Raw genomic sequence first — 20,847 nt, 5'->3', positions numbered from 1 at the left:
CTGCATTTTCTAATGTTCTTGATTGGTGTTCTTCAAATTTTATTGCTTTGAATGTATCAAAAACAAATTTCATAATTTACGGCAGAAAGTCAAATATCTGCCCTCGTATTACCCGAGTTACTTCTTCAAAGTATCTATTATCAATATCTCGGGTGAAAATGACAAAGTACCTTGGACTTGTGATTGACGAAAGCTTATCTTTTAAAACACACATTCAAAATCTACGATTAAAGATTTCAAGGTATGTTGGTTTAATGCGAAGGTTAAAGCTTTGTTTGCCCTACTCTGCTTTACGAAGTATTTATTTTGCTCTGATTCAGACTAATATTAATTATTGTTCTCTAGTATATTTATCTACATTTAAAAGCCATATTAAACCAATACAGATTTTACAAAATAAAGCCCTAAGAATCCTTAAACTTTTTATTCCATCACCTATTGAACTTCCAAATAAGTCTTCTACTGCATCTTTATATACTTATCTAGATATACTTCCAGTCACTCAACAATTTGCTTTTGGAGCAATTCTTTTCAAAATCAATTATGACATTAAGAAATTACCGCCATATTACCTCCATCAAAGTTTGTTCTCCCAATCACAAGATTTACATAATTATAACACTCGACAAAAAAAGGATATCTACATTGACAAATATAATACTGAGAGATCTAAATTCGCTCCGTTTTTGTCAATAGCTCGGTGCTGGGATGCTCACAAGGCTCTTATTGATAAATTTTCCTCTATCCATTTAATAAAAAGGAAACTTAAATTTCATTTAGTTCAGGATTATTTTTAATTAATTAAGTATCTTTTTAGTAAGGCAAAGTTTTTGTATGGTTCGTTGCTCTGGGTGATTATGGGCCTCTCAGCTATCTTCCAGTATTAATTTATATTTAATAATATTACTTTCTTAATTTCTTCAACAGTATTGAATGATCCTGAGCTAGCTGCTACTTTCATACTATTGTTGTGTTATTGTATCTTTGCCGTCATGTTTATCTTTGTATTGTAGTGTGTTATTATTTTATTCTTTGTCTAGGCCTAGTTTTTCGAGCTTGTCTCCCCATGGGCCTATGTCATATATATATATATACATGTATGTGCGATTAATAAATAAATGAACTTGAAATGAACTTGTCACAATTCTTTAAGAAAGATTGCTCAAACACAAAGACCGTTAAATTTGGATGAGGTGTATTTTTTAAAACTTTAAGATTTTAGTGTAAAGACCAAGGGTCGAGAAAGGGGTAGCCCCCGCATAAACGGAATAACTTCTGTTTGTTTTAGGTTTTAATGGTGCTCCCTACTTTCAGGTGAAAAAAATGGTTTTTATTTAATACTATAATAAATCCAAACAGTTTAAATCTTTTATAATACACGACATTGTAAAATCGCTTTATTGGGGAAGAAAATTCGGCGGAAAAGAAAATTTTGTGGTTCTTAACATTCCAAATATTTTGCCAGTTTATGGCATACTCAGTCGCATAAATACAGAAACTGATAATCCTTAATCTTAAGATCCAATTTATTTTTTAAGAAAAATTTGGCAATGAAATATGTTGGAAACTGGAGCAAAGGGATGGATTGACCGAGTGAGTAGCAAATTAATGCTTATGAAGAAAGATATATTTCAAAGTGAATAATCTTGATAGTTGTATAAAAGAAAATAAGATCTGTAAAGGGGAAATTTTTTATTGTATTGGACTAATTCAATAAATTATCAAACTATGCTGCTAGAAATCAAGAGGCCTGCTGCAGGTGAGAGAATAAGGTCTTTGAGGATTTTTTAAATTACTGGGGTCCATGGTCCCTGTCTCCCTCTAATACGCCGCTGCCTATTCTATTTGTAAGTTTTTGTCTACATATTTTGTTTAGAAATCAATATCGATAGACTTTTCTTACAAAGTTACTTACCACGCTAGCTTACAAATTCCTGCAAAATCATAACATTTTGCAATACGTCAGTATAGACGTACTGGCGACTCGCCGTCCAGATTTTTCTTCGTGCAGACACATATGTCGATGAATATTTGCGGCGACTTCTTGTTAATGGGCAAACTGGTCCATTCGGCAGCCTTTCAGCGATATTTACCCTTTTGTTGGTAATAATTTCCAATAGCCTTGTGAAAAGGCAATAAATTCGAAAAATGAAAGCGTGAAAAAGTCAAGTCAATAAAATTTTCTGAAAAACATTTTCTCGGATGATTAGGTTTATGTCTTTGTATTTAATGCTAGAGTAGTTGTTTAAGATTGAGGAACTGGTAGTGTTCTTCAGGGCACGTTAGATTTATATATGCCTTGCTTTATAAATCAACTGAGTGACCAGTCTTAACAGTTGCATCAATTTAGGCCTATGAAAATATATGGCAAATGTTCTAATTAATGTATTACCGAGACATCTAAGAAATAGACATACCTTAAGAATCAAAATTTCACCCTGAATCTGCATAATACCTTCATTGGCATCAGGATGAATCTTTTCTTCCCCCTCCCTAATGAGCAAATGTAGCCTAGGTAAGTATTTACATTTTACATTTACATTTTCACATAGGCTAACTTGTGTAAATAATTGCTTTCCAGTTAAAGCTTATTTGGTATACTTAGAAAAACTGAGTTGATGCTTATCACACTTGATATTTCCATTCTTCAGCATTTTCAAAGAAAACATAACACAAGGTGAAAAACATATGGCATGTACTTTTCACTTATTGGCATCTGGAAAGTGAATTGTGCAAAATTTGAAATTCCCAACTAGCAAGGGAAGTAACTGTTCCTTTTTATCTGAACCCTACAATTTAAGGGAAGCCTCTCCTGACAGGCACAATGACAAATTTTAAATGTTTTTGGTTTTACTTACAGTTAGCTAAAATTTTAAATGTATTTACTACCATGCAACCCACACCTAGGTCATAGGAAAATTTTGTCTGATTATATATGTATAACATATAAAAAAGTACATGTATATATATATATATATATATATATATATATATATATATATATATATATATATATATATATATATATATATATATATACATATATATATATATATAAGCACAACAAATGTTTTGTATGCTATTTTTTAGATACTTAAAAAGAATATATAAAGTTTATAAGCTAAATACAATCTTATTCATTAAAGAGCAGACTTTTTACTAAATCATGCAAGAAAGTAAGGAGTGATCAGAGTCACCTCCTTTTATGTTGTAATTTGCAATGGCTTTCAAAAGAAACATTGAAAATTTTTTTCTGTGCTGAAAAGATACCTTTGTTATTTTTGAGTAAACACCAATCATCTACAAAAGGTGTTCATTTTCTATTTAAGGTTAATAAGTTCAAGTATTTGATAAAAGTAACTTATTCATGTAAAAGAGAAAAAAATGTCTAGAACAAAAAAGATAGCTTAGAGTTAGTACACAAACTGCATTTTCATGTATAATGATTTTGGAACCTTTGCACATGATGCAAAGAAATAACATGATTTTTATTAAAGGGAAAAAAATGTTGTAACTAAATATTTTTTTTTTTCTTAAAATGAATTATGAAAAAATAATAAAATACCAAGAACAGCAAAAATGGCAATTAGTCATTTGAATTGGTTAAGTAGAAATTTCCACTGCTAAATATATATTAAAGAATTGGGAATTTAATTTTTAATGAAAAAGGCCAGCTTATGCAGTTTGCAGTAGAAGGAGGTTCCAAATTAAAAAAAAAGAAATATAGATGACAAGTTGGCAAAAACTGACAATACCAAACAGCTTAAAAAGGTATTGCTTCCCTTTGAAGGTGCATTTGTCTTTGAGAATTGACATATTGTTAATGATTAGATTTCTACAGATAAAAATCATTGTCAAGCTATCTAATTGGTTTTGCCTATTTATTTTCATGGTATTATATGGAAATACTTGTGAAAAATGATAGCTTCTTAAAAACTTTGTAATTTTAAGAGATCCAAGAGAAACATCCTTAGAAACAGGGTTTTCATGTACAAATAGACCAAAGATGGATTCATTGTGGAATAAGGCTTTTACTTTTATAACCTTGGTAGTTTAAACCTTCTGCTAGGCTGCAATAAAAAAAAAAGTTTATAAAATGGTGACATACACCACATTAAATTGTCCACCCTAGCAATTTGAAAGTTTCTTGACTGCCATATAATCAACATTGCCATCTAATTTGTAATTGCTAAGAAAAAGGATGTCATCACTGAACTATCTATCAGCACCCCCAAAATCTTCCAATATTTAATTGTTTAGCTAAACCCTAATTTTCACCAGATACCTTATAGACAAAGTCCCAATTGGAAACATAATTTTCAAAATGATTTTTTTTTTTGAAAAAGAAACATTGTCTTTCATTTTAATTTGTTGATTAGCCTTCTATTCTATCTATTAAATACCATATGTAAACAGAACTTAAAACATACTAAGACAAGGCTTTATATTCTTGCTACAGGAAGTATGCCAATAAAATTACCAATGAAAAGCTAGTATGGCAGTAGCAGGTGTAAACACTCTTGTACCTACATCAGTAAACAGAATCAAAGCTACAAAATTATTATTCTGTAAAAGCTTTGCAGACTTAGCATGCTCTTGCTCCCAATTTTTCATCAAATTAACAATGAACTAAATTTAATTTTCTTCAAAGTTTTGTGTAAAATACCTTGCATTGAAATTTCTCAAGAACGGAATTATAGTGGAAATATTTAATGTGCTTTTTGAATTTTAACTCTGTTACATTCAGCAAATAAAGAGCTTAATGGAGTGTGCAGATGGTGAGGTCTAGACTGAATTCATCATACTAGTACTAGTACAAAATAGAAAAAAATGCTCTTTGCAAATTATATCAACTGCAGTGGTTTTGCCTTTTACTATTTTATTGTCTTTGCTAATTCATAAATTTGATGTGAAAGGAGGTTTTTGATCATACCTTGAAGTTAGTAATATGGTGAGTGCTTTTTAGGCTTTAGTAAAATAGTTACTGATGAGTAGGCTCAGATAACTATGAACAATACTAATATTTTACCTTATCTCTCTGGCAATATTTGAAAAAAGTTAAAGGAAGTAACAATGCTCCTGCAAACTAATGTCAAATTTACAGTAAATATCTTTGAGTCATTAGTTAGCCTATTTTTGAAAAAAGTATGACACATTTAGCTCACAGTTGAGTTTCATTTTTCAGAATAAAATTAAATCTAGTGCTCTAAAATAAAGCATTTTGTATTGTTATTTTGCTTTTGCAAATTGCTCAGTATGAAAATAATCTTTAGAGAATCCTAAAAAGCTTACGGCTCATGTGTTGTTTTAAGTTAATCTCAACTTGAGTCATGTGCTATTTTAAAAACCTCACTAATGTTTACAGAAAGTAATGAAAACCTACTATGACTCCTATATTAAACTGAAAGTAAAAGGCTGCTCATTTGATGTCACAAGGGCTTATGTATTGAGTTATATGTGCTTTATGCTACTGATTTATGAGGATTAGCACCATGATCAATTTCTATGTCTAAAAAGATCATGTAATAAGATCTGAGTCAATATTTATCACTTCGAAGTTTTTGCTAGCAGCTAGGAAGCCCCAGTTATTTTTACTACTCCCATTTGTGGTAAAAATAGTGGCTTTGAAAAGACTAGTCCTTGTTTGGATTAAGCAGAAGATAAACAGAAAAGTATTGACTTTTTCATACTGGGTAGCAAATGTTGACCATTTATCCCATATGACTATGGAAGTAGAAAGTCTTGCAGCATACAAGGGATGTGACTTGATGGTCTACATTGATAGGTCCTGTTAATTGTATTACCAAATTTGAAATTAGTTGTATTTAAATTCCTGAATATCAGATAAAATCTGACTTGTAGTCAAGTAGCTGCTTGAAGGGGTGTATTGTTGATAATTAGAACAGAATGTAAAATTGAAGGAGTAGATACAAAGCATGTGTTGGCTTTGACATAGAAGCCCCACTTGAGCTTTTTAGTGCAAGAATTTTATGCATTCAGAAAGGCTTGTATTCATTTTTTTTTATCAATAGCAAGGACTTTTTGAAATATATCCAGTACAAGCTCCTCTCCCCCTTCCATTGTCAAATTGGCCTCATGGGTCTTGAAATAAAGCTCAGGCTGAATACTTTAACCAAAAATAATAATTGAAAAAGTCTGCATGGATAACAAGGTTATCATAACGCAGCTCAAAATGTTGAATTTGAATTTTATATTACAAGAATCAGCAGTGAAAAACAATTAAATTTACACTATTTTAAGTTCGGGAAAGTATTACCACTTTATCTTAAATGACAAAGCCAAAGGCCCTTCCATGTATGACTAGTAAAATTAAAAAGCTGTTAAATCAAAACTAGACGGTTTGTGAAAAAATATAGAAATTTATCAGCTCAAACTAGTTTGAGAAGCTTGAAAGACCAGTTAAACTGAGGAGCCTCACATGGAAACTTTACAAAAATCATGAAGCTGTATTAAATAAATAAAGGAACCACAATCTAAGAAGAGCATAGGTCATTCCTTTTCTTAGGAAAGAAAGGAAAGCCAAAGTTGTACATACCTCCCAAAAAGTATTATTTATAGCATGACAACTCATTGACCACACCAAAGACTTTAAAAACACTAGCACAGAGAGTGAGATGATGATTAACCAGTTCAAGATTATTTTTTATGCTGATTAAATAAAAAAAAACTAATTCTTTTAGCTGAAAGTAAGGAGCAACATTAAAACTTAAAACGAACAGAAATTACTCCGTATATGAAATGGGTTGTCCCCTCCACAATCCCTCGCTCTTTACGCTAAGGCTTTTAATTGTTTTAAAAAGTATAATTGTGGCAAAAAGTCAAACTTTAGCGTAAAGAGCGAGGGATTGTGGAGGGGACAACCCATTTCATATACGGAGTAATTTCTGTTCGTTTTAAGTTTTAATGTCGCTCCTTACTTTCAGCTAAAAAAATTAGTTTTTTTTTTATTTAATTTCTGAACGTTTTTGAATTAATGCATGTTTGGTTTTGGCTCTCCGCACATAAATTATTAAAATGAAGTTTGCATATGAATTCCTTTTTTGGCTAAATGGCTTTCTCTTAGTTTTGATCAGATGATTTTGAGAAATAAGGGGTGTGGAAGGAGGCCTAGTTGCCCTGTAATTTTTTGGTTACTTAAAAAGGCAACTAGAACTTTTAATTTTAACGAACGTTTTTATTAGTAAAAAATATGCGTAACTTAAGAATTAACTTACATAACAAACTTTCATAACCTTATATTTTTATTATGTATACGAGGGGGTTTGTACCCTCGTTAATACCTCGCTCTTTACACTAAATCGTAAGTTTTGTCCCAATTCATTTTTCATTGTTTTCTTATAGTAATGCTAGAGAATCCTGCGCCCTTTTCATTGAATTTTTCTTCCCCCATGACAGATTCCTCCAAGGAAAGATCCTCCAACATAGCCCCCTCTCCTCAGCCCCACCCCCAAATAAAATAAAATCCCCCTGAAAACGTCTGTACACTTCCCAATAACCATTACTATATGTAAACACTGGTCAAAGTTTGTAACTTGCAGCCCCTCCCCCAGGGATTGTGGGGGAGTAAGTCATCCCCAAAGACATAGTTATTATGGTTTTCGACTATGCTGAACAAAATGGCTATCTCAAAATTTTGATCCGTTGACTTTGGGAAAAAAATGAGCGTGGGAGGGGGCCTAGATGCCCTCCAAATTTTTTGGTCACTTAAAAAGGGCACTAGAACTTTTCATTTCCGTTAGAATGAGCCCTCTTGCGACATTCTAGGACCACTTGGTCGATACGATGACCCCTGGGAAAAAAAACAAATAAACACGCACCCGTGATCTGTCTTCTGGCAAAAAATACAAAATTCCACATTTTTGTAGATAGGAGCTTGAAACTTCTACAGTAGGGTTCTCTGATACGCTGAATCTGATGGTGTCATATTCGTTAAGATCCTACGACTTTTAGGGGGTGTTTCCCCCTATTTTCATAAATAAGGCAAATTTTCTCAGGCTCGTAACTTTTGATGGGCAGGACTAAACTTGATGAAACTTATATATTTAAAATCAGCATTAAAATGCGATTCTTTTGATGTAGCTATTGATATCAAAATTCAATTCTTTAGAGTTTTGGTTACTATTGAGCCGGGTTGCTCCTTACTACAGTTCGTTACCACGAACTGTTTGATATGAGAACTGATGGAGACCTTAGGGCTCCTGGGAAATACTGATTCTTCTTCAGTGATGAAAACCTTTTCATGCCATTCTTTCTACATGTTAGAAAAGCAAAGATCCAGTAAGCAAGATCAGCATTAATTCCAAATATTATCAGTTGTTTTTTTTTAGTTTCAAATATGAAACTCTGTCTAGTGCTTTTACTTGATCAAGCAATAAGACCTTCAATATTTACAAAAAATGAACAAAAGTTGGAAAACAATATTGTTATAAGAACAAGATAATAAAACAATGATGATCAGGTGGTGCAAAAACAAGGGACACTAAATTACCAAAGTTTCTTTGCTGATTGTTTGTTTGTGGATTCATACCAATTGAATTTAAACACTAAGCTGAGAACAAATCCCTTCAAAAATATGTTGATAAAAAAAATTGTTAGCAGCCACTGCTAGTTTTTATATCTCTAATAGTGTCGAGTTTCAGGTATATGTTTCTAAAGTATCAAATTTTCTTGTTCTTATCTGTACTCTTCTCTCTTACTCAAATTATTTTGTCCCAATTTTTCAATCCTTGACTTTAAGTCAGCTGACTGTATGCCATGTTGAAAATTTTTAGTCTGTATCTTTTGCAAGTTGTCAAAACGACATTTTTCTGCAAATATATTTTTTTTTCTGTTGATGTGTAGGCCTATTATGCAAAATGAGCTCATCTTTTAGTCTCTGATGTGCATGTGTCATAGACTCACCATCATGGAAATTGCTGGATTTTTTTTTATTTCTGCCATTTAAAATATATTGTTCTTGCTATTTTAGAAAAAGCAGGATTTTTTTTTTATTATTTATTTATTTATTATTATTTTTTTATTAGGTGAGCTGATGTACCTTTATACTATATTTTATGGAAACCTTATTACAAAGTCATGAAAAAGGCACCCATGGGGAACAACAAAAGGGATGATGCTGCTGTGTTAATTCAAAAGGTGCTATGGGAAATTTTCTGTCAAACTAAGGTTTCAGCCTGCATCTTTGAAGTCACTAAGCTCTATTGATTAGTTTATTACATTTTCCGTATCTTCTCTGTCTCTGTTCTTTAGGTTTTAGTTTATTTTTTCTTTCTTTTTTTTTTTCTAAAATGAGCTGTCATCCCTTTTCTTGTTTGCAGAAATAATGGAAAATTAAGTTTTAGATACAAAAGGTGTTTTTACAATGGTTCTGATGCCTAGAAAGGCTTAATCGTTTCTGTGTGTTACTTATTTGTCTTATAAACTTAACTTTGTGTACATTTTGATAAAAGGAATCATTAATAACAGTGGAAAAATCCGACCTGCAATTTTGACATTTTCTTCTCCCTTGTAAAATTCATTAACTCTTTATCCCTTGTGAAATTCATTAATTCATTAACATAGTTTCTTTAAAATTGTTGTGGTTAAACTGTTCTACCTGGAACACCAAAAGAGAGTTGGAGTTGAAGCTGTTACCACGCACAGTTGATGTTTGAATACATCAAGGGAAGGAACCAGAAAAATCTATTTGATCCATATCTTAAATGGCAGGAGAGTTTGGTAAAAAAAAAAAAAGAAAGTAGGAACTCAATTTGTGCTGAGAGAGCTGGTCAGGAATTTTTAATTCATGTCCTCATCATTTCTAAACATGTTATTTTTTTCTTTTATTTTTAGAAAACATTTGCTGGACAGAAGCTCTTCTTATTGCAAAAACTTGCCTGTGAAATAATGGAAAACTGTGTCAATTTCAACCAGAGTGAATTAGCATCAGCTATCTCCAGAGTTGATAGGAAAATTGTACTTGATTCTATTTGTCGAGAGTCAGTTGAACATATTCTCAACTCAGTAGAAATGAAAGATTTATTCAAACTTTTCTTGAATTGTAGCCATAATTCACAAAATCATTATTTAGATTTTTATGAACGTGCAAAAAATCTGGATGTAAGTTTGAATGCAGAAGAGTTGAAAAGACTTTACAGTCAGTTTCTTGACCACAGTCTTCCAAAAACAAAGAAAATTAATGTTGCAACTTTAAACAGAGAAAAGAGGTTTAAGATAAGAAGCTACATGAGAAGTCCTGAACCTAGCAAAGTTGAAGAAGTGAGGATCATACTCCAAGATGTTATCCAACGAGTTTTTGATGTATTAGATGAGGTAAGTACTACAATATTATGTATTAACTCTGAGATATTAACTCTTTAACTCTGAGATATTTGATGTTTTTCAGGTAGAATGTTATAACAAAAAAAATATGGTACTTTTCTAAACACTGCTGACAAGTATTGGGAAATTCTGTGTTCTTTGAGGTCTGATGGTATTACTAAGGTTTTAGATAATTCTTACTTGAACAATGAGGGGCAAGGAAGAAGGTTCAATTTTGAGATTGGTCTAGAGGATCCCACTCCCCAAATAATATTTGGGCAGCAAATGTCATTTTTTGTAGTTATTGAACCTTCTTCTTCCATGAAAAACAGTCATTGTCATTGTTACCAACACTGTCAACACAAACATCAGCAATACTTTTGAGGTAATTTTTGAGGTCATCAGTTTTCTGTCCACACTGGTAATTGTTATTTCGTTGTTTTGTACATAATTATTATCATCTTAAACATCATTAACGACATCTTTGGCATTGCTATCATCGTGATCACCATCTAATACCCTTTAAAGTGTCTTTACAAAGTTTGAATTCTCTATACCCTTCCTCCTTTTGTCACAGAATTTTTCCCATGATCAGGGGCTCCAAGACCCAGGACTAGAACCCTGCAGGGAAAGTTACTCATGGATTATCTCTATTTTTTTTTTCTTCTTTTCCTTTTCCCCTTATAGAGTCGACTCTCGCTAACTCGAAATTCACGGGACCACGATTTTTCTTCAAGTTATATATAGTTCAACTTATGCATAATTTAGGCTGTAGAGGTCACTCTACATAAAACTCGACTTAGAAAGGTAACGAGTTATAGAGGTAAGCCAAATGAAAATTCGAGTTGCAGAGGTACGAAATCGCTAAATTTACTCTCTACAGCCACTGCATATTTAAGAATAGCTTTATTAGTGTGTTATAGACTTGATATATCAAAACTTTACTTTCCAATGTCAAGACTTGAATTTCAAAAGTCAATAATAGATTTGGTTTGCTGAGAAATAAATGCCTGAATATTAAAATAATCTGTTGTTAAAATATGTTAAATGAAATTAATACATACGAAAATTTACACGTTGTAACCTGCATACCTAAGTTTTGACTAACAGAGGTTCGTTGATAAAACTTTGAGATTCAGAGGTAAACTTTGACTTTTGAAATTAAAATTAAACGACGACTTATCTACTGAATTTCGAATCACAGGGATAGTTTTCTCGGGTCACTTTTACTTACAAAGGTAAAATATAACTGCAAAATTATTTTGAGTTATGCATGGCTTTTTCTTTGACTTAGACAGGTTTTTCCAAGGGGATTGAAAATAATTGAAGACATAGAGGATTTTGAGTTGTTAAGGTTCGAGAGTCAACTAATACATATATATATATATATATATATATATATATATATATATATATATATATATATATATATACGATCTCCGGTCACTGGAAGCAGTGCCCTGTTTAACTTAAGTAGATTGTCTAGATAAATTTGACAGATGAATAATGTCTAATTTTACTTTTATACTATTTTGTTTCCTTGTCATTCAAAATATTAATTTGAACCGCAAGCTAATTTTAGATTTACTTGTAATTTATGGTATGTATAAACATGGTGTGACAACAGAATAAACAAATACAGGTTTATTTAGCCCTTCCTTGGTATTATTTTAAAATTAAAGTTCACTCAGTTTTTCTTGTTTTGTTTTATTCAGACAAAGAAGTTGATCCCCAATTGCTTCAGTAAAACTGACATATGTGTTGTCCTTTTTGATACAATTAAGAGTCTTAATCTTTGTTAAGGTAAGCTCAGACACACTGTTAAAGCAGTGTATCAGTCTGTAAAAATCACTGTTTAAAAACATCAAATCTTAAGGAAGAAATATTTAAAATCGGAATGGAGTTTGTTATAGAACCACTTGTGCTTGGCTCTGTGGAAGTGAGCTCAAGCACCCTTGAATTGCTTGCAATTGCCCCTATTCGTCTCTACGTTCTCAATATTCCCGTAGGTTTTTTTCTTTTAAGAAACGGTTATGAAGGGGCTAGCTATATAAACTTTCTGGCTTAAAAAACCAAAGGAAACCAGTAAACAAAATATTTCTCAATGCTAATGGATCGTTTTTACAGTCTGCCACAGGGAGACCGTTTTCCAACTGTAATAGTTTTGTTTTGGGGGTAGAGGGGTAGTCTTGTTGTTTTTTCAATGAAAATAACAACAATAAAACATTTTTCAATGAAAATACAGTACTTGTGTGATATACGCCCTACCTAAGTTTCTTCTAATATGTTCCTCTGACACTCAATCCTAATGAAATATACCAAAGTAAGATGAAATATAATACCTTAAAAACAAATTTGGGCTATATATTTGCACACATTGTGGGGAGGGGTAATGTATAGCAGGTCTGCAAGCCTAATGTGTTAGGTACAATTATTCTGCATATTATGTAGTAAGAATTGTTTTCTAATTTCACACTGTCCAAGTACTTTACCCCCACTCCTAATGTCCAAATATATAGCCCAAATAGTATATTTTCTATCTATTATGTCACTTCTCTTTGCCTTGTCTCGCGCTAAGCTGAAAAAAACTAACGAAAAAAAACCGTTCTGTAATGCGTCAATGAATGAACAACTAGAGCGGTAGGGCGTATCCTACAAGTGCCGAAAATACCAAAAACAATGTATTTTCAGAGTATAGGGTGAGGGGCCTATGTCCCTTCCCCCATTGATGCGACAGTTTTCGCGGGGTGTCTGAAATTACCATTAGAGACTAAAGATAATACATTTTTCTAAACGATTCTCATACTTTCCATAAGTGAAAATTAGAACTGGTACCACGGTTTAAGAACATGCTTATTAAGATTTGCGAAAAAAATGTAGAAAAAATATACAAATTTATCTTTGTATCGTCGAAATATTCAGCGAATCAAACAGTTCGCAACTGTAAGTAAGGAGCGATGCGGTTCAATAGTGACCAAAACTCTAAAAAAAACGGAATTTTGATATCAATATGTATATCAAAAGAATCGGCTTATTGTGTGGATTCCAAATATATAAATTTCATTAAGTTTAGTGTTACCCATCAAAGAATCTTAATGAAAATCACACAATCAGAGTATCAGAGAAACCTACTGTAGATATTGCAAGCTCCTATCTGAAAAAATGTGGAATTTTATATTTTTGCCAGAAGAAAGATCATGGAAGCGTTTTTATTTGTTTGTTTTTCCCAGGGGTGATTGTATCGAACCAGTGGTCCTAAAATATCGGGAAAGGTTCCATTCGAACCGAAATTAAAAGTTCAAGCGTCCTTTTTAAGCGACGAAAAAGATTGAAGGGTAACTAGCCCCCCTTCCACACCCCTTTTCTCCCAAATCACCCGATAAAAATTTTGATATATCAATTATATCTTTTATGATATATTTAAATATATCAACCAGTGGTCCTAAAATATCGGGAAAGGCTCCATTCGAACCGAAATTAAAAGTTCAAGCCTCCTTTTTAAGTGACCAAAAAGTTTGAAGGGTAACTAGCCCCCCTTCCACACCCCTTTTCTCCCAAATCACCCGATAAAAATTTTGATATATCAATTATATCTTTTATGATATATTTAAATATATCAACCAGTGGTCCTAAAATATGGGGAAAGGCTCCATTCGAACCGAAATTAAAAGTTCAAGCACCCTTTTTAAGTGACCAAAAAGATTGAAGGGTAACTAGCCCCCCTTCCACGCCCCTTTTCTCCCAAATCACCCGATAAAAATTTTGATATATCAATTTTGTTCGGCATAGTTGAAAAATCCAAAAAGTATGCATTTGGCGGTAACATGATCTCTCCCCCCCCCCACAACCCTTGAGGAGAGGTCTTTAAGTTATAAAATTTGTCCACTGTTCACGTACAATATTTTTTATTGGGAAGTATGCATTCACTTTTTGGATGTGGGGAGGATTTGCTGCTGGTGAAATCTTCCATGAAGAGAATTTTCTATGGGGAGATAAGTTTCCGGGGGATGAACTTTTCATAGGAAATTTTACAGTGAGGGGATTTGCCAGAATTTCAATACGAAATTCTTTTTGTCTTACTTTTTTTTTGCCGACTCAATTTTACGTTTGGAAATATTAAGGGTAATTGCCCAGGGTATATTTTCATCGGAATTGAATTATCTAGAAGATCTTTTTGTGGGGAGATTTTCTGTGGAGGTGGAGCCAAATTTCCCGGCATTATTTAAAAAAAGATCAGAAACTAAGCAAAATATAACAAGTTTTTTAACTGAAAGTAAGGAGCAACATTAAAACTTGAAATGAACAGAAATTATTACATATAAGAAGTTTCCTTCTAATTCTTTAAGAACGACTCCTGAAACGCAAGGGTCGTTTAATTAGAACAATAAGAAGCTTTTTTGGAAGTATTGAAAAACTTTAGCGTAAAGAAAGAGGTTTTGAGGAGGGAAAAATCCCCCTCATATATGTAATAATTTCTGTTCCTTTTAGTTTTTAATGTTGCTCCTTATTTTCAGTCAAAAAACTTAAAGAAACACCTTTCAATAAAAATTAATTTCCTTTTTTTATAATCCTTATTATTATAGAATAATAGAATCGTTTCTAAATTTGACATTGTTGATGCGCCCTCGCGACTGAAACAAATATCTCAGATATATGTTTTAAAACTCAGCAAATGATTGGTGCTTTCGACCTTTTTTGGCCATTTTTTTAATTGAGTTAATTATTTTTTTTATTGTAGAATCGTACGTTTATGGTTTTTTTTCCATTGTATTTTGTGGGTTACAAATAAATAAATAAATTACAACATTCATATTATTATTGAAAAAATATTTTGGGACGAATTTCATATATGTAGCTTATAGCTTAAGTCCAGAGTGACAAGATAGGTTCATTTCCGCTTAAAGAAAAAAAAATCAACAAAATAAAGAATTCTAAAAAAAATAATTTCTGAGCAAACCCTGAAAGATCATCTCAAGAATCAGCACTGTTCTTCTTTTTTTTTTTTTGTCTTTTTTATGTTCTTTCTGTTTTTTATCTTTTCTTATGAAATGTGCTGTCTTGTTTAAAAACGAAGCGTGCTGTTTTCTTTTTTTAAAAGAAAAAAAAATTATGCATGTTCAAACTTTAGCTTTAAACAAAAATGTGAAACAATCGAATTTTGAGTTGAAAAATGATATTTTTGCTCTGGCAGTGCTGTGGCTAGAGGAGGACCTTGATGGATTCATATTAGCGAAATAATGCTGTATTTTATATTATAATAGCGAAAATCTTGGTACATCAAAATGTAATTCTTAAATAATTAAAAATTTTGTATATATTTTTTTTTTAATTTCTTGACTTAGAAAATTTGTAATCTCTTCGAATGAATTATCTATTCCGTTTTTTAAATATTATAACCAATAAAGCATTTCGGTGTCTCTCATTAATATATCTTGAACTATTGTCTTGGTTTTTTATAAGCCATATTTTGTGATAAATGTTTATAGCTTTCAGGAGGTGATTATATTAGTCTGAATATTGAGTTATTCAAGGATTTACTTTTTTCCTTTAAATTAAGCGTTTGGCTTCTTAACGTGTTTTTATTTAGGTATATCGAAGGCAGTTTATCCCTGAAGTTAGAAGACACATCAATATCTAACTCTGCACAGCTCCCAACCTACTAGTCTAACTAACTGCCTTTTTGATTTTTCGGAATGTTGAAGTATTTCTTGTGACCACAGTCTGGTGAGAGGTAGAAGTAAAATTATAAGTGTTATTCTTTATATTTTGTTCCCCATTTCTAAAGAAATGTCTAACACAGGTCAAAATTGGGTTCTGTGTCTTCTTGGCGAACAAATAGTTCTGGTTTTATTGAAAAATTTGAACGTTTGATAACGAATCGTTAATCTTCAGAAGATTTTGATGACTTTAAATGTGCAATATATATTGACAGTCATTGGTTGAGGGCTTACATAGATTGTTCATTCTTGTGTTATCTAGTTCTAATGTAATTTCTACAATTTCACGATTAGTATATCGTTCTTACTTTCTAATTGCTAAATTATCTATTAGAAATTTATTTTACTCTGCTCGACGTTAAATTTGGCAATTATAGTCGATTTTATTTGCAAGTTTAAAAAATTTTTAATAGGAGATGTTATTTTTTTCTTATCTTAAATAAAGTAAATTAAAATTTAGATGGCGAGAGTGAATAGTATTGCATCTTGTACCAAAATAACGAGTAAACAGGATTGCAAATTACAGGTTGTGAGTGAAGAGAGGGACTTGTGTTGTAACCAGTGGCTCTCTAGAGGCTGCATAACTGCAAACAATCATTTTTTTTTTTTTTGGGGGGGGGGGTGAGGCAGAGGTATTTAGCTTCCAAAAGGGGATTCAACTAGTGTTTCTAAAAATCGATCTGATCTGAAATCTTTTAAGTAAAAAAGTAGTGATCGCCGTTTTTGTCTCTCTAGAGGAAGAATTTTCTGAAATATTGGCATTAAAAGCTTTGATACTCTTTATTTTCTAGGGAACAGATGGTTCTTTTTTGTGTTGTATTAAGAAAGTATTTATATCTCAAAATATTTCAACAACACTAGCAACCAAACATCGTTCCAAAGCTTCATACTTTTTATTGCTACTTTAAAAAGATTAGGAAATGTCATGATTTTCAGTAACTATGCGTGTTCTATCGAATCCGTCCTAATTTTTATTTTATTTTCATTCCTTTTTTTTTTACCTTTTCGCGTTTCTTTTTTGATATAGTTGATTGCTCGCCTGCAAGGGATTTGTTGGTATATTAAATTAGAATGCAATAAAGCAGTTTGGTTTATTCCTTCAGCTTATACTTTTTGAGTAGTTTTCTTAAATAAAATCATGATTTAACCTGTCACCAGTGCTTCAGTATTATAGTATGTATCTATTGATCTTATTCTAGTATAAAACAATTTTTGTAACAAATAGGAATGGGGTAAACAAGATAAAATTTGGAAAAGCTCACCAATATGCATATATTGAAACTTAACTAATTTGGTCTAAGCCAAAATGGTCTCCTTGTTGAATATTTCTAAAGCTTCACAAAGGATATCTTGGTCAATTCGGTAGCTTGCGTGGCAAGTACAGTTAAGAACATCATCTGTTAACTTTGACTCTTGATTGGAGTTCGGATACACTTGATACTTTCTGTTTGTTAGGCAGCGATTGAATACTAAGACTCTGTCAGGATTCAAAAATCGTCTGATTGGGTAAAAGCATTTGTCAAATAGTGATCGGAATCCTGGAGAGCTTCGACGTAAATATGGGAAGGGCTTTTTTAGGAACATCGACTCAAAGTAGCTTATCATTTCAATATGGCTGGCATAAATCACTATTTCGGCCTAAATAAAAAAAAACCTTAATTAAATAAAGCTAATACGATTTTAAGACAGATTCTATCTGTGATGTATATATGCATCTCCAAATAAATTGTGCTTAATTATCCCTTGGCCATTTTTGCGACAAAACTACAAACAGCGACGAAATATTGAAAAGATAAGTGAATTATGCAATCAATTATATCTGAAATAAAATATTTCCTTATGCTCCAAGATCTTAATTGTTTGATAGACTTGCCCCTACACCTGGAAAAAGTGAAAACCCACTATTTTACGAACTTATTACTGGAAAATTGATTTTAATTGTATTAGGTCGTGATCCTGACGGAGCCCAGTAGGTTTTAAGGGTAATTGAAGAAATCATAAATAGAAACTACCTAGAGAATTACCAACACATTCGAGTGATAACGTTTGGTGGAAAAAAGGAATAATTAAGGGTCAAAAAGGAAAATGGCAAACTAGCACACATTATTTTTAAAAGCAATAGTTTAGTATCTTTCTGTAATTGTGAGTCCATAAGGGGCTGGTAAATCTTTATAAAAAAAAACATATGTAGGTTACAAAAACTTGTCAACATCCTGTCAGCACTAACAAAGTTGTAAGATTGATAAATTTCATATAATATACGGAAATGTGTCAGTTTTTTGTTGTTTTTTTCTTATTATAGATTTGTGGTGTATGTTTTAAGATATGCATTTTTTTTTGCATATGAAAGTTAAAGCTTTAATTTAAAACTCTTTAAACTGGTATGGATCATAAGCTATGATGCTTTTTTCTTTTTGTTTTCTTTTAAGACCCTTTAGCAGTTCCTAATTCAGTATTTTAAATACATTTTGTTAATAATATTTAATTGCCAAACAAACTCAATGTTTCAGCAATCTACATTATAAGGAAGTATATTTTGCTTATAACTATGAATTATCGTGGAGTATGAAAAGAAATGAAAGAATTATAATACTGAGTTCTGAATTCTAGCGATAAAAGAAGAGCAAACAAGAGCTTTGAAACATTATTATAAATTATTTTTATTATTATTTATATTATTATTATTATTATTATTATTATTATTATTATTTAAATTATTATTATTATTATATTATAATGCATAAAAATAAAGTCTTGACTTTGAAAAAATAAAATCTTTCTATTTATGATGCCAAATCTAAAAAAAAAATACTTATGCACTTTTTTTTAGAAATCAAATTTGAGGTTGCAAGAGATATGCTCCCACCCTAAGGATGATAAAGTTTTAATTACCAAACATAAAAATTGTTACTCTTTGCTTCTCAATCTGAGATATGATTTTCCAAAAAAAATGGTGGCACAATTCAACAACACCAAAAAACCTTGTTGTTTAGATTTCTCTGTAGATTTTGAGCATGTGACTAAAAAAATCGAAGGGTGAGAAGTAAAGACTTACAAATTTTATCTCTTGATAAACGATAGTTGACTTATTTGATTTCTGTGATTGTCGTTTTATTTCTATGCGTATTTTAAATCCTTGTATTACGTTGAAATTCTTGATCTATATTATAGGTTTTTTTTACACACCGTATGTCTCTGCAAACCTTGAGCAATTATTTTCTTGAATCAGTAACATTTTGGGTTTCTGTTCATCTGAAAAATTGCTCCAAAACAATTTTTTTTTGTAAAGCATCCAAAATGTTTTTTTAGTTCTCAATTCCAAGTTGTTTCACAAGAATTATGTAAATAACGACGAAGACCGCACTGCCTTTCCATTATACAAATGACAAAGGGCAATATAATGGGAAATTTTTTTTTTAATTGGACAGTGAAATTATACACAGTTTTCGTCTCAAATTCTAACACGAATTGCCACAAGTAAATGTCATCAACCTAAAAAAACTTTCGACTAAACCAATCAAGCGTTTTAACATGGTCTCTTACTACTGTCAATGCTACAATACTGAGATAGAGCTGTAAATAGGCAATTTTTGAATTTTATATAGTAAAGTGATTCTTCTTTATTCTTTTGAGGCTGCTTAAAAGAAATCTAATAACTTTTTTTTACAGTTGTATGTGGATGCTTCTACAGAAAAGCAAAAAGTTAAAATGCTAAATATTTGTTACCTTATTTTTAATTATTTGAGTGTCACTGACGGCCAGTGCATTGAGAAGGTTCAATAGGATAATGGTAACCAGGAAAACAAAAAAGAGAAATACGCCCTTGGATACGAATGGCTTTTCTTCGAAATTCAGATCCCCGTAATCCAGTTCTCCGGTCATCATTACGTAACATTTCATTATAGACCTGTAATAAGAAAAAATCAAACTGTTCATTACAGACAGTTAAAGGCGGCTTACTTTCACTTCTTGTGTTAGAGTAATTATTACTATGTTTCATTCTAACTCAAAAAATAAGAATCCTTTAAAGCCGTGACTAAGTAAATGTAATGCCTAGTTTCAGACAGAATACCAGCAATTTATGTAAATATTGTAGCTTACAGCCATGACATTATCATGCCTATTCTTTTACCCTTTTCCTTATGAATATTAGTTCTAAAAGTAATTTGGTTCATTTTATCGTGTTCAAAACGAAAGGGAGTGCCTGACACTTTCTCCGAAGATGAGTTAAAAATCGAGATTACACCTTTAAAACTAAGATCGACTGGTTGCATTTATAGGCATATATTGTTCATTGGGGGGTGGGGCAAATTTAAAAACATGGTAAAGGATATGGCATTAGACTTTACAGTCCCTACCGGCTACCGGTGCTGATCTCCGTTTCTTGGCCCTTCAGCCAGCAAGTGCAATGGGGGGTTGGAGGCCAACCATCTTGTGCTTTTTGCGCATCCTTCCTGTTTACCTTCCCTAGATTTCTCCATGTACGAGAATAATACTGCTACGGTTAAGGTAGGAAATGTGGTTAGTAGCAGGTTTCGTACTAAATCAGGAGTGAAGCAGGGCTGTGTTCTATCCCCCTTTATATGGATCATTTTGATGGACTTTGTCTTAAGGAGCACATGAAAGGCAATTGGAGACCACGGAATCAAATGGGGAGGAAAAACTCTCCTAGACTTAGATTATGCTGGTAATTTAGGCATATTAGATGAAAGTACGAGCAAAATGAATAAATTTTAAAGGTTTTGCGAGTTCAGGCTGCTAGAATATGTTTGAAAATTAATGTTAAGAAGACTAAGTCACTAAGGCTAGG

At 31.9% G+C, this 20,847-nt stretch overlaps 2 protein-coding genes across 2 annotated transcripts in view; one reads left to right on the top strand and one right to left on the bottom strand.

Annotated features, from left to right (window-relative positions):
• Window positions 1–2,100: 2,100 nt before the first annotated feature.
• LOC136042039 (uncharacterized) lies at window positions 2,101–17,131 on the top strand. The gene is made up of 3 exons (XM_065726901.1): window positions 2,101–2,210; window positions 9,853–10,332; window positions 15,908–17,131. The coding sequence occupies exons 2-3, from the start codon at window positions 9,907–9,909 to the stop codon at window positions 15,956–15,958; spliced, it is 477 nt and encodes a 158-aa protein (XP_065582973.1). The 5' UTR covers window positions 2,101–2,210; window positions 9,853–9,906; the 3' UTR covers window positions 15,959–17,131.
• Window positions 17,132–17,203: 72 nt separating this feature from the next.
• Window positions 17,204–20,847, bottom strand: part of LOC136041993 (transient receptor potential channel pyrexia-like) — a 91,503-nt gene continuing 87,859 nt past the window's right edge. The window contains exons 7-8 of the mRNA XM_065726825.1: window positions 19,764–19,944; window positions 17,204–17,675 (exon numbers count right to left, since the gene is read on the bottom strand). Of these exons, the coding sequence (XP_065582897.1) occupies window positions 17,334–17,675; window positions 19,764–19,944 (523 nt within the window). The 3' untranslated portion in view covers window positions 17,204–17,333. The remainder of the gene's footprint in view (window positions 17,676–19,763; window positions 19,945–20,847) is intronic.

This window comes from Artemia franciscana, chromosome 2 (genome assembly GCF_032884065.1).
Source record: "Artemia franciscana chromosome 2, ASM3288406v1, whole genome shotgun sequence".
NCBI classification, from domain to species: domain Eukaryota; kingdom Metazoa; phylum Arthropoda; class Branchiopoda; order Anostraca; family Artemiidae; genus Artemia; species Artemia franciscana.
Note: the sequence above shows the minus strand (reverse complement) of the source record. Positions and strands in the feature narration are given on the sequence as shown.